At 53.8% G+C, this 14,012-nt stretch overlaps 1 protein-coding gene across 1 annotated transcript; it reads right to left on the reverse strand.

Annotated features, from left to right (window-relative positions):
• Positions 1-315: 315 nt before the first annotated feature.
• On the reverse strand, positions 316-12,766 carry HPCAL4 (hippocalcin like 4). The gene is made up of 4 exons (XM_015087465.3): positions 12,290-12,766; positions 6,185-6,354; positions 5,704-5,919; positions 316-4,395 (listed from the first exon to the last, which is right to left on the reverse strand). Exons 1-4 carry the CDS (start codon positions 12,447-12,449, stop codon positions 4,198-4,200), a joined length of 744 nt encoding a protein of 247 aa, XP_014942951.3. The 5' UTR covers positions 12,450-12,766; the 3' UTR covers positions 316-4,197.
• Between the last annotated feature and the right edge of the window lie 1,246 nt (positions 12,767-14,012).

The raw sequence follows: 14,012 nt of genomic DNA on the forward strand, positions 1-14,012 counted from the left end.
AGAGGAAGAGAGCCTGTGAGGCCCAGAGAGGAGAAGGGAGAGACCTTGTGGCCAGTTTCAGTTCTTTTGAGGCCCAGGCATTCTTGATTTTTCATCTTCAGGGTCCCTTGTAATCTGCTCCTCCTTTCTTTGAACTAACTCCGGTGGGTCTCTGTTCCACATAACCAGAGTCGTTGCTAGAATAAGGACCTCAGCCCCAAGGGAGTCGTTGAGGCACCCCCAACGATGAGCTCCCCACCCCCCTCCCCGGGGCCTCTTCTCCCCTGTCCCTAACCCCAACCCTAACTTAGCTTAGGGAAGAATAAGAGACCTCAGCATGGTCACACCTTTTATTCACTGTCAGTGAAAAAACACACCATACAGCACAGGGTTGAATAGTGAGGACAGTCACTGCGGGCACAGTCGGGAGCAGCACATGTGGAGAGGACAGGGAGCCACACTAGAGAATGAGTTGGGATGCCCCCCTCTGCCACCCAGCTCCCCTATTTCCCCAGGTCTCCACATGCCCACAGCCTCCACAAAGCAGTAAGGGCCATACACCTTGGGAGGCCTGGTCCTGCCCCACCTTCTGGCAAAGGTAAAAGAAAACCTTGAAAATTTCAGAAAGAAAATTCCATGTTTTTCTGAGACTTTTCAATTGCAGAATTTGACTTTTTTTTCCCAAAAATGATAAATAAAATACATAAGAAATATATTCTTGCTTCCACAGTGATCTCTAAAGTCAGAACAAAACCTCACCCAGGGTGGATCTTCAGGAAAATGTGTTGATTTTGTAAATTTTTGTGTAAAAACATTTACAGTGTCAGCTTACTACCCTGTGTAGAAACACCACATTATTCTCTCATTCTTTCTCTTTCCTTTCTCTTCCCTCCCCTCCTTCTCTCTCTCTCTCTCTCTCTCTCTCTGCAGCATGATGAAATTCTACCTCTAGAAATTGTCAGGAAAAGATTCAGTGCCTTAGCTTATGGGCTTCCTTTTTCTTAACTTTTGATTTGAAGGTAAGTTATATAATCCTGATTATAGCTCAAAGGACTGGAGTGGCCATGTGAAGTAGACCTTGCTGATGATTTTTAGAGATAAGAAATAAGGGGCTCATCAATCAGCCCCAAAGGATGAACAAGGAGAGAATGCAGTTAGAAGGTAGATTCTGAAACCTTGTAAATCAGACTTGCTGCAAAAAGAGACAAAACTTCAAAAGGAGAGTTTGAATATACTCTATGTATTGTTTTCACTGTCTATATATTTTTGTGTCTCTACAAGTCATACTTCAATCTCCACTAACCTTGAGCTTTATGGCAAGTCCCTCATACTGGCACAGGGATTGGAGGCCTGCCTCTCTTCTCAGGGCAGGGTCAGTGCTCTACCACAGGAACTCCTGAGCATGCAGCCTGTAGGACATCCAGGAGCATGTGGGAGCAAGACGTGGCCTGCCTGGGCTCCTCCTATCAGCAAGATGGTGTTCCCAGTTCCCAGCCTGGTTTTATGTGTTCACATCACTGGGCTGTCTGACAATGTTTGGCCAGACTGGCAAATATCACCCACAGGATACGTTGAGAAGCTTGGAGTGATCAAACATGCTCTCACGGGTAGGACTTACCCACCAACTGGAGAAAGACAAAAACAGTTCTCGTAGGGAGGAATAGGATAGGAAAGACAGTGCAAAGAAAGTGCAGGGTGCTTCCAGGGATCTGAGTCAGGGACTTCCCAGGACAGCATTGACCTGTTAACAGAGCTGCCCAGAAGCAGACAACAAGATACTTAAAAATGTCAGGAGTTCAACCAAGCTCCTACTTATTTTTGGAAGACCACCACCTCAGAAACTTCTTAGCAGGAAGCATGTACAAGACCAAAACTAACTTAGCCTGCCCTACAGGCAACTTCATATGACTCAGATCCAGACAGGGGAGGAGGGAGAGACTCTGAGGGAAGAAACCCTCTTAGAGCCTTGGGTTCGAGCCTTAGCACTGTGACACTCCCTGACCGTGTGCTCTTGCACAAGGGATTCCCCCCCTTTCTGTGTCTCACTTGCCAAGTCTGGAGAAAGAGAATGAAAATCTCTATTTCCTAGGCTGGGGAATAGAAAGAGATGGAGTAGATGGCAAGCCTTTGAAAGTCACGAAGTTTTGAGATCATTAGGTTAGATTCAATATTTGGGGGATGGGAACCCCAGTTTGTAAAAAGCCTTCCACTGGAAGTCTCAGCTAAGCCAGGCTGTTGAATATCTATGCATCTTCAGTGCTGAGTGGTAGCACAAGATACACCTAACGACCAGCTCCTCAGAGCAATGGAACATTCCTTGAGGCATTATTGGATAAAAACTTGCTGGTTACTGCCTGAGGATGTGAATTCCCAGCCTTACCACATGGCTGGTCATAGGCAGAAGACAGAAAGAGTGTGGCAGCTAAGTGGCCTTGCTACCTCCAAGGGCAGCAAGAAGGAAGGTCCAATAGAGTTTGGGACCAAAGGTCAGCATCCTCAAGCAACCTGCAAAGAAGGGAGGACAGGTGAGCACTCAGAAGAGGCATGCTGCATCTCTTTCCTGGAGATACAATCCCATACTCCTGACTCGGCAATCACTCCCTGCTCCTACCCTGGGCTGACAGCACCTGTATACGAGATTGTTGTCACCAACAGCTTAAGAGGAAATCTGTCACTGCATATCAAAGCTAATTTCTGATCACAAGTACAGTAGAAAATAAAGTGAAAGGCCTGAAGGAGCAAGATTAATTTTCTGGCAGTCAAAGCATGCAGCTGTATAGCTCACGGATCCAAAATCAGAAAGCAGACATTGGAAAGCAAAGCCAGTGCACCTGGAAGATGATGAATTACCTGGCAGACTGAGGATCTGGGGTTAGAAAAAGCCTTTCAAATGGAGCACATCCCCAGCACTTTTTAGGCATTTTGGTCCATAAGTGTAGTCTGGCAACCTGAACAGTGGCCAGGTGCTCCTCTTCTTCTAGGTCCTTCTGTTTCTGTGGCAGTGAAAGAAAAAGCCCCTCTTTGAAACTAGACCAAATCCGGAAAGGAACTACCAACATGTGGAAGATACACTAGTCTCACTCTCAGCAAACCTGTCTTTTCTGTTTCTGAAGTCGGCATCCAACCAGAGCAAGCGCATAATAGAGAGTTGCTCACTGAATTGAAAATGGTCATTAAAAAGGAAGCAGCAGAAGCTGCTGACAGTGACACTTCAGGACTTGATCTGATAAGAAAAAGTGTTATTTGGTAAGTTTGCTGGTATTTTCCCTCTTTTTTCCCAGCTCTCCCTCCCCCCCCCCCGCAAAATTAGCATTTTCTATATTCATTTAATCATTTTACAAGAAACCAAGTAATATAAAGTATGTTTTAATATCCTAAACTAATAAAATGACTTTAGCTCTTTCAAAGCGTTCTAAAAAAAATAAGTATTACATAAATATCAGTGTTTCTTAAAACTTCCATTCACATGGTTCCTAGACTTCCAAACACTTTTCGTTTCATCTCTCTGCAGCTCTGGGTGGAGCTGAGCTGAAAGATTTCATAGTTCCTTTCGAACTAACTAGCCTTTCCATGCCCTCTGCGCAGCTGTGTGTGACGTTTCCATCTGAGACTCTGACCACTGCCTCACCCTCCGTTATGAGCTTCCAGAGGGCATGGAATGTGTTCTGTAAAATACCATAACCTTAGCACCTAGAGGTGCCTGGCATTGAACAGGTGCTCAATAAACGTTAGGTGAAGAAAGGATTGAATGAACGCTCCAAAGGCTGGGGCTGGAGGGGCCAGGTAGAGTCAAGGGGGCAGGGCAGAGACCACCTTTAAGGAATTTACATCCTCAGCAAAGGACAAGTCCACTTTGGCCCTTTAATTGGGATCTGTGGGACCACATCCTGTAAAGCATAATCCCAGGAAGAATAGACTTTCAAAGCAGACCCACAGCCCCCCGTCCTCAACCCTGTCTCTTGGGGCAAAAGCCAACTCTCTATGCCCATGTTCAGGGCCATGACTGGGGGGTGGGGCTAGACCACAGAATACTTGAGGATCTGTCTCTTTTCCAGGGTGAGGTGGTCCCTCAAGGATCTTGACTGAGGGAAGCAAGGGCTTGGGCAGAGGGGTGGGTGAGCCAGAGAGTGAGGCTAGAGTACCCCTCCCCCTGAGAGGTCATCGGGTTGGGAGGTGGCCACGCCCCTCCTGGCCAGGGGCCCTGCCCCTCACCACCCTCTACTTCTGCATGTCGCACTGAAGCAGTAGCACAATGGATGGGTCACTCTTGGCCGCCTCCTTGAACTCCTCCAGTGTAATCTGGTCGTCCTTATCCTGGTCCATCTTCTTGAAGATCTTGTCCACACGCTGCTGGGGCGTGAGCCCATCCTGGTTCATACGCATCATGATCACAGTGCCCACCATCTTGTAGATAGCCTGGCAGGGGTGGAGGGGAAAGAGGGGAACTGTGAACACCCACAGTGAACAGAGACAATGGCGGTGGGGGGGGGGGTGGGGGGGTGAATGAATAGGGGTGGGCAGAGAGAACACTGGGAGATGGCAAGGATACTGGAAGGTGATGTATGGTCACTAAGACTGAATGGTTATCTCATAACCAAAGATGTCTAAAACCCAAGTCTTCTCCTCCAACTTGCTCTCCCCTCAGCATTCCCTTTCTCATTAAAGAGCAAATTCATTCTTTTAGTTGTTCAGACCAAAAACCTTGACGTTCTTGACTCTCCCTCAAGTCCAATCCTTCAGCAAAACTCGTCAGCCCAGATTTTGCATTAGGTCCCATATCCAACCACTTGCACTGCTCCTGACTGGCCTGCAGTGGAAACCTCCTAACTGGTCTCCCTGCTTCTGCTGCCTTCCCATGCCCTTCGTCTATTCTCCACACGGAGAACAGAGAGCTCTAAATGGTTTCCCTCTTGCTCAGAATAAAGTTAAGTCTCTACCCCAGACTGTGAGACCGGGATCCTGGCTGCCTACCTGACCACTTCCACTCTCCCCTCTCTCACTTCTCTCGTACCACCCTGCTCTCCTGGCTACTCCTTGAACGCTGCAAACACAGTCTCACCTCAGAGTCTTTGCATTTACTGTTCCCTCTGCACAGAATACTCTCCCCCACCCCCAGATTAATCTACATGATTAACTCCCTCACCTTATTCAGGTTGCTTCTCACATTTCACCCTATATACACCTCCTCCATCGCGTTAGCTCCCCTTACTTTGTTTTTCTTATGTCCTAACATTTACTGCTTCACATGCACAGGGTTTTTTTCTTGTTGTTTCAAAATATTCTCACTGTAGAAGGAATGTCCCCTCCCCCCCCAAAAGCAGTAACTTTGAACAGTGCCTGGCACATGATAGCACTCAATACATACTTGTTGAAAAAATAATGAGTTAGAAACATAGGCTCTGAAGTCAGATTTCCTATATTTGAATCATGAACGACTATTTGTTATGTTTCCACATCTGTAAAATGGGGTTTCTGCCAGTACCTACTCCATAGGGTTATTGGGTAAAGCACTTAGCATAAGGCCAGTCCTTACACTGCACGCCCAACCAATGCTAGTTAGCCACTGGGTCCTGGGAGGCGGGATGCGGGGGCAGGTGGGGTGCAGCGGGGATGTTCCTGAGGCCCGACAGTAAGGTGACTGGAGATGGCTGGAGAGGACGTGCCCCGAAGCCAGGAGCGCGTCACCCCAGCACACCCTGGCCTCCCGGATCGGCCCCAGCGCACCTCGATGATCTCCAGCATCTCCAGGCGCGTGATGCGCCCGTCGCCGTCCAGGTCGTACATCTCAAAGGCCCAGTTCAGTTTCTGCTCAAAGCTGCCGCGGGAGGTGACGGAAAGGGCACAGATGAACTCCCGGAAATCGATGGTGCCGTCGCCGTTCTTGTCAAAGGTGCGGAATGCGTGCTGCGCAAACTTGGAGGCGTCGCCGTAGGGAAAGAACTGAGGCGCGGACGCGGGTAGTGGTGAAGCCGCAGTCTAGATGTCTCTGCCCTCCCGCGGCTGTCCGGCCCGCCCCCTGGGGTTGCCTAGCCCCGCCCCGGCCATCCGGCCCGCCCCCTGGGGTTGATTGGCCCCGCCCCTGGCCGTCAGCCCGCCTCCTAGGGTTGCCTAGCCCTGCCCCCGGCCATCCGGCCCGCCCCCTGGGGTTGATTGGCCCCGCCCCTGGCCATCAGCCCACCTCCTGGGATGGCCTGGCCCCGCCCACCTTGATGTAGAGCTGCTGGAATTCCTCCAGGTTGAGGATGCCACTGGGGCAGTCCTTCAGGAAGCCTTTGTACCACTGCTTCAGCTCCTGCTCGCTGAATTCGGTGTTCTGAACCAGGTCCTCCAGCACCTCTGGGGCCAGTTTGCTGTTGGTCTTCCCCATGGCAGGGCCTAGAGGACAGGGGCTCCCTCAGTTTGGTTCAGGGCAAGGCCGCCTCACCAGCGGTCCCCAGGTCCCCATAGGACAGGTTCTCTTTCTCCACAACAACCCCTCCCATAACAAGTCCCACATTCTCACAGCCAGGATTCCTCCTTCCACAGCAGGATGGGTCTCCTGCTCTCACCTCCACCCTCCACAGCCTCCCCCACTTCCTACAGCTAGGCTCTATCCTTCACACACTTTCCCACAGGACGCCCTGCCTCCCCCACCCCCTTCCCCTCATCATTCATTTCTCTCCCATAGCGGCCCCTCCTCCCTCCTGGCAGCAGGTTTTCCCTCCTGGCACCCAGGATCACCACCCCCAGGTCTCGGCTCCTGGCCTTCTGGCTGACTGGCGCTGATGCCACAGCCTGCATCCTCCCCTCTCCCGTTTACACCTGGCATAGCCCCCCACACCCCTAGAGTCTTAATCCCTTCTCCTTGCTATTTAGAGCTTTCCACGCTTGGCCCCTACCCGCCTCTGCAGGCTTTTTTCTGCTCAAGGACCTGAGGAAGGTTCCTCATATGTCCCGCCCCCGGCACCATCTCCCAAGTTCTTCCTCAAGGCTTTCTGGGCCACCCCAGCAGGAAGCTTGTCCCTCCCCTCCTCTGTACAAATAGAAGTCCTAGCTGATAGCATTGATGACCCTGACTAATCCTGTTTTTCATTAGTCACTCATTCCCTGAGCATTTATTGAGGCTGGCTGTGTTAGGTCCCATGCCAGTGATGGGGATAAAGTAGATACGGGCCAACCCTCAATAGCTCATAATTGGGCCAAAGAGGTAGCTGGCTGATTGTCAAGGGCCTTCAATCCATGCCAAGGAGTTTGGCCTTTACCCACAGGGATTTTAAAGCAAGGGCTGAGAAGATAGCATTCAGTCCATCAACACAGAATGCTTACAAATGGTAGGTCCTGAACTAGGTGCTGGGATGAGAAAGTAGGAATGTGTTTTAGAATTTTTCCTTTGGCTACAGCGTGCAAGATGACCTGGGTGGGGGAAGGTACAGAGAAGAGAGGGGCCTGCTGCATCGTTCAGGTGAGAGATGGTGACACTGAGCAGAGGCCGTGGAGTGACATGGATGGACCGAGCCATGTTAGGAGGAGGCGCTGGCAGGACTCGGGTGACTGAATGTGGGGATGAGAGCAACACAGAAGTTGAGGCAGAGGCTCAGATTTGGGGCTGAATGAGTGGAGGTGGTGTTGCTGAGAAGCGGGTTTGGGGAGGATGAAGAGTCATTACCCCACTGGAACAGGAGCCCCTCATGTAGCCTGTGACAGAGGAGTTTCTGCAGAGGGAGGTACAGGCCCTCCCCAGGATGTATCAGGAGTGAGGCCTTGCCAGGCCCTGAAGGCCAGGTAGACATTCTTGGCTGACCTCCATGGGAGGAATATCCCTCCAGGAACTGTTTCCAGGACCTGGCCCTGGAGGTGAGTTTGACCTGCCCGGAGTCTCTTTGGGTGGGCACCAGACTCCGACCCCAGGGTAGCCTGTCATGAAGATACTCTGGAAGAGGAAGTTGTCAGGCTAGCAGAAGAAATTCCTGTTCCATAGCCCACTGCATGCCAGTGTGGCTTCTAATCCTTACTGCTAGGGGTGCCCTGAACAACCAGATCTGAGATTGGTCTGTTCCATGTCCCCTCCCTTGCTATGTGGCTTCAAGTTAGTTACAAGATATCTCTGGGCTGCACATGCCTCCAGTGTGCCATGAGGAAGATCAAGCAGGAGTGGGGGTAGCGACATCCTCCCCTGCCTACCACCCCAGAGGATGAGGAATCCTCTATGCTCCCAGGAGAAGCCAAGGAGGGGGAGGCATGCCATCCTCCGGAACCCCGAACGTGGGGTCCAAAACAGCTGCACTGGGCACAAGGATGCCCCTGGAACACCTATGGGCAGAAGAAGGAGGCAACATCCCCTGCTGACCCCTCCCCAAGTCCAAAGCACACTGCAGGCTCAGGGTGTAGCCAAGCGAGCTAGAGAACCCAGAGGGAGAGGTGTCCAATAGGGGAGGTGGAGCCTTTCCCGCGTTCTTCTGGGGGATGTGCCTGAGCGTCTGTGTGAGGGGCTGGGTGTGGGCGGGAGCATGTCAGTGAATGAGACCGCAAATCTGTCAGAGCACACATGTCTGCGTGTGCGCGTCATGATGTCTGTGTGGCTCTGGCCTTCCGTCCCTTGACTCCTTCCTGCCTTGTGCTCCCTTCCCACAATTCTCTGTCTCTTGGGGTCACACCTGTTCCCAGCCCCAATTTGGTCCCAGGCCCACTGAGGATTATGCCTCTTCCTTCATTTCTCTTCATTTCCTCTATTGTTCTTGGATTGCCAGTCAAAGCTGGCAGTCCCTTTAAGATATCGCCTTATTTGGGGGCGCCTGGGTGGTGCAGTCAGTTAAGCATCAGACTCTTGATCTCGGCTCAGGTCATGATCTCACAGTTTGTGAGTTCAAGCCCCGCTTTGGGCTCTGTGCTGAGGGTGCAAAGCCTGCTTGGGATTCTGTCTCTCCTTCTCTCTGCCCCTCCTCTGCTTGTACTAGCGCTCTCTCTCTCTCTCTCTCTCTCTCTGTATCTCTCTCTCAAAATAAATAAATAAACCTGAAAAAAAAAAAGATATCCCCTTATTTTAGTGAAAACTGGAACCCAGAGAAAGGAGACAACTGGCTCAGAGTTACACAGCAGGTCAGTGGAAGGGTCCAGATGAACACCCAGGCTGAATCCATGCCACCTGCCTGGACTACTCTCTCCAATTTATGACTACTCTTGTCCAGTACAGATCTTCCCCACTCCTGCCTGCCTTCTGGGAAAACTTTAGCTCTGATCTCCCTCTTGGCCTCAGTGGGTCCATCTTACTGTGCTCCAGCCCACTGTATCTGACATCTAGGAAACATCCACCCCTCAGGGTGGCCCAACAGCTCCTCTGACTCCCCTCATCTACAACCAGACACCCTCAACCTGTGGCCATCTTCTCTCTCCATCGGCCCTTCCTTCCTTTCCTCCTCCATCCCAGAGTGGAAGTGCAATGTTAATTACCTTTACTTTCCCCTCTTCCTTTTCCCTAGGTCCAACTTGCAAACAAGCCCTGCTGTTCTTTCTTTTGATGCTCTCCTGGAAACTTCACCGTGTCCTCTCTCCCCCCCGCCCCCCATCGTCAAAGCCAGGGGCACAGCTAAAGGGGCTGAGATCCAGCTGGAGCACTGCATGCGAAGCCATGCCCATGGGCTCAAGCTGCCTCAGAGGAAGTGTGTTTCTTCTGATTTCTCCGTTCTGAGGCAGCTTCATCTCTGGTTTTGCCCATAAGTATACGATACAGGCTAGAGGTGGATATGCCCATGGGCTCCCTTGTACTCTAGAATCTTCTAGAATCTGGCATCAAGGTGCCCACCTGTCTAGCCTTACTTCCCACTGCTCCCCTCATAACTACATGCTTTTCAGTTAGTTTTCACACAGCCAGGACCTATTTCCCTATTGCATAGTGGCTTTCCCCTCCCCTAATATCCTTTCTTCCCCTCTGGGCTGACGCAGCTATCCTCAGCACTCAGGCCTGGCTGAAGCCTACTTCCCAGCCTGGACAGTGGACAGTCAGCAGCATGCACCCAGCCTTTGAGGGCTGTGGAACTGAGCCCCACAAGTGTGTGGACTCCAGAACTCTCTGACCCTCACCTTGTGCTCTAGAATTCCAGAATGGAACCTGATTTGGGAGAGATCTTCGTATAAGCCCTGGCCCAAGCCAAAAAATATTCTTAAGTTTTTTGCTCAATGGCAAAGAGTTTATCCCCCTCTGCCATATAACCAAGTCCACTTTGGGGCAGATCGGAGAGTGAGAAAAGCACTATTCCCATCATTCCGAGTTCTGCCCTCTGGTAGCTGCCTCACACCAGTCCCGCTCTGCCCTCTGTGGCTGTGCAGATCCGCCGGCAGAGACCCAAAGGCCATGTCTGGCACAGAGTAGTTCAATGAATGCCCCTTGGTGGATTACATAAGAGGGGCAGAAACCTCGTCTTCCTCCTTGGAATGGCGTCAGTCTCTTTTGTTTATCTGTGTTCTCCTGCCATGGCACCCACTTCAGAGACAGTGGAACCCAGACCCGGGGAAAGGAAGGGTTCACTGAAGGCCAACTACAGCCCACCAGTAGCAAGACAAAGGCCCTGGGGGCATGTTCTGTTGGGACTGTGGCCCCGCTGAACATCTGCAGGCTCCCCTGCCTACCTCTTGAGGGTTGCCCTCCAGCTGTGAAGGAGTGGCACTGCCCCGTACACAAAGCTGCTGCCCCTCTGTGCTCACAGGCTTCTTCCAGAGGGCAGAGCTCCAGGTTGTGGGCTTCAAATGGGGAAGTGGCAGTGAGGGTAGGAGGGATTGAGGGAGGCAATAATCCCACACCCTCACCCAGCTTCAAAGGAGCTGGTGCTGAGACGGTTGCCATGGTGACAACAGCTCCCTGGTCAGGAGATTTTTCTCCTTCCTCTCCTCCCTTTGCTCCTCTCCAAGCAGCTGCCATAGCGGCACGTCTTCTCCCTCTCCTCCTTAACGAGGGGCAGGGCATTACAAACAAAACGTGGGCCCTAGTGACCACCTCCACTTTGGAACTGTCCATGCCACGTGGGCTGGTGGTCTGGGAGGGGACTCCGGACAGCTGAGACCGGGCCTTGGCTTGGAGAGTGTGTGGGAGGGGGAGGCCTGGGTAAGAAGCAATGCCCCCTTGGTGAGGACTAACGCCCCCCCAGGCCTCCTCTCTGAAATGCCTAATGGCTAAGGGCAAGAGTGAAATGGTCCCATCTGCCCATAATTAGCCACAGAACCAGAACGTGTCAGGGTTGGAAGGCCGTTCAAGACCATCTCATCAAGTCCACCCTCTGTCCGGCCCCCTTCCCCATTTCAAGAAGGGTCAGAAAGGGAAGTAACTTGGTCAAAGGCAAACAGCAGGTGGGGCAAAGGGAAGATTTAACCCAGCTCTTCTGCCCTCCAGATTCAGGCCACCTTAGGGAAAGGAGTGACACAGTCCACATGGAGCTTTGGCAGATCCTTGTGGGGCAGCAGGAAGATAGGAGAGAGAGAGCGACTGAGTGCAAGAAGGCCAGAAAGGATTCAAATTAGAGATGTTTGAGAGGCAGGACTCAGCACCTGTGAAGGGTGAGGGGAAAGGAGAAGGCTGGGACCTTGACAGCAGTGACAGTCAGGTATGGGTAGCCTGCTGGGGGTGGTGCCCCTGGCTCATCCTCCAGCCAGGATGAAAGAGGCCAAACACGGGACCACTGCCTAGCCCTGGGACCATGGGAGGTGGCAGTGCTGTTGAGGAAGTGTGAGGAGAAGAACTGGGGGGGGGGGGGGGGATGGTGTTCTTCCCTCCCCCAGGTATGCTGTGAGCTCTATCACCTTGAGGGGTGGGAGATGGGGACAGTCTGAGGGGACAACGTGAGGTGGGAGTAGGCTCTCCATGGAGGTGGGGGTTGTCTTTGGGGACAGGGACCTTGTGATGTGAAGTGCAGAGCTAGCTGCTGGTGGGGCCGGGTGGCATGGGTAGGGGCTATCTGTGGAGGTGGGAGGTTGCCATGGTGCTGGTCAACTAACTACCCATAGGCAAAGGGGAAGGGTGATTACTGCCTCCTCGAGCACCAGCAACACCACACCCCCAGCGTGGGTGGGTGTGGGTGTGGGTGTGCGGTGTGTGTGTTGGGGGCCAGAGCAGTGGGTGTTCTTACCTGAGCTGGGAGTAAGAAGGCGGCTCTGCCTCCTTCCCTGAGACCCATGGGGCCTGGATTAGGGTGGGAGTCCCTGCCCGGGGGCAGCCCTCCAGATGCTGCCGCCTATGGAGGAACCAAGGGTCAAGGAGATGAATGAGGGGAACAGGAGAGGAGAATGGGAATGGAGAGTGGAGGGGGAGGGGACAAGGGCCTCTGCCCGGCCCCGCCCGCGTTACCTGAGGCCGCTCGCCGGGTCGCTGGATGGCTCTGAGCCTCGGCGGGCCGCGGGGACCGAGACTGGCTGGCGGGCTGGAGGCCAGGCTCTCCGAGGTCCGCACCGGAGCCGCCTCCCAGCTCTTGTATCACTATGTCTCTCGGAGGCGACACGATTTGCATAAGCCCCGCCTCATCCCGGGCAGATCGGGCGTTGATTGGCTCCGCTGGGGCGGAGTGGCAGGCGGGGTTTCAGGTGGGGACTGGATGGCCAGTGAGGCCCGGCTGCCGGAGCGCGCCCCGCCCGCCCGCGCTGACCTTCTCGTAGTCGCGAGGAAGGGGGAAGGGCTGTGCCCCCGACTGTACCCCGCCCTAGGGTTCAGACTCCGGGCCTCAGTCTGCGGCCAAAGGTGATGATTGAAGTGGATTCGCGCAAACAACCGCACGGTTGCTGTGGAAACGGGAGAGCCACAGCCGAGTCTCTAAGCCTTCCCTTCCAGGGCCCCAGCCGGGGGTGGGGATGGAAGAGGGGATGAGTCACAAGATGCGACCCCCTCCAAGTCCCACCCGAAATTGGAGGAGGGCGACGGGGAGCTGCAGAGAAGCTGACTGGTGGAGGGAAGAGCGAGGGTGGTCGCCCGCCCACGCCTTCGCTTCGCCCCCTCAACACACGCCCTGCGCTGCCGGCGGGGAACTGAGAGGAGGGTGGGCGGGCGCGGAGAACGCAGCGCGGATGGCGAAGCGCCCAACCTCTATCTGGACCCACGCTAGTCCTGGGCTCCCTACAGCCCCTAATTCCGATCCTCTCCAGACAGGCCTTCCTTATTGCTCACGGACCCCGAAGAGGCCTCTCGGGATCTCCCCCAGAAGGTCCCCCTGCCTACCCCATGCACCTTCCAGTCTCCACCCTCCCATCTTCCCGTCCCGCAGACGGAGCCGGTCCCCAGCCGCCGCCAGTCTCCCAGTCTCCGGCCTCAGATGTTGACACAAACCCGAGGTGGTTTACACTGAGTGAGTCTGGAAGGTTTCAGGGCCCCGGGAACACCTCTTCCCCGCACTTAGGGGTCTCCCCAAAGCCCGGACGGGCTGCCCTGGCTGCCCTGGCTGCCCTGGCAGCTGAGAGCTCCCCACCCAAGGGGGTGGGAAGGAACCTTTTTATTCCAAACTGGGAGGGGGCTGGCCGGGAGGGGAGCAGGTATCTCTCCCGCTGGGCCACGTGCGGAGGAGGGACTTCTAGGCATCTGTCAGAAGTGGGGCGGGGCGTCTGGGGATTGGCCGAATGGGAGCGGGGATGCTGAAGACCAGCGGGGGAGGGGGGGAAGAGGTGAGGCTTCTGCCGAAAGAGCAAAAGTTGAGGTGCGCCGGATACAGGGGATGAGGACAGGCCAGCCAAGAATGGAGGCGAGGCTTCAACGACTGGTCCCCAAAATTCCCGGGCCAAGCTCCCGGCGGAAGGAACCCATGGACATCTCTTTGTGGGAACCCGACCCATTCCTGTGGAACCCCCGTTTTGCTGCCCCTTTCTTACGGCTGCGGACTGTCTTCTCTCTGGGGCCCTAACAGGATGACAGCACTACCTGGGCCTCCAGTTAGCTGGCACATCCCTGGCCCCATGATTGATGATTCACAGGGACAGGTGTTTGAAAGTCCTGACACTATCACTTCCTGAGCACCTTCACCTGCCCTGGGGACACGGAGACAGGCAAGAACTCGTCCCTGCTCACAGATAACCATAATCCAAAGCAT

Source organism: Acinonyx jubatus, chromosome C1, assembly GCF_027475565.1.
Source record: "Acinonyx jubatus isolate Ajub_Pintada_27869175 chromosome C1, VMU_Ajub_asm_v1.0, whole genome shotgun sequence".
NCBI lineage: Eukaryota > Metazoa > Chordata > Mammalia > Carnivora > Felidae > Acinonyx > Acinonyx jubatus.

What these genes read in the sequence shown, in the direction of transcription:
- HPCAL4 (XM_015087465.3), bottom strand. Translation starts at nt 12,449, where the DNA reads ATGCAAATCGTGTCGCCTCCGAGAGACATAGTGATACAAGAGCTGGGA. An exon ending in GACCCGGCGAGCGGCCTCAG is followed by an intron (nt 6,355 to 12,289) that starts GTAACGCGGGCG and finishes CCTGTCCTCTAG; the next exon opens with GCCCTGCCATGGGGAAGACC. An exon ending in AGATGCTGGAGATCATCGAG is followed by an intron (nt 4,396 to 5,703) that starts GTGCGCTGGGGC and finishes CACCCCTGCCAG; the next exon opens with GCTATCTACAAGATGGTGGG.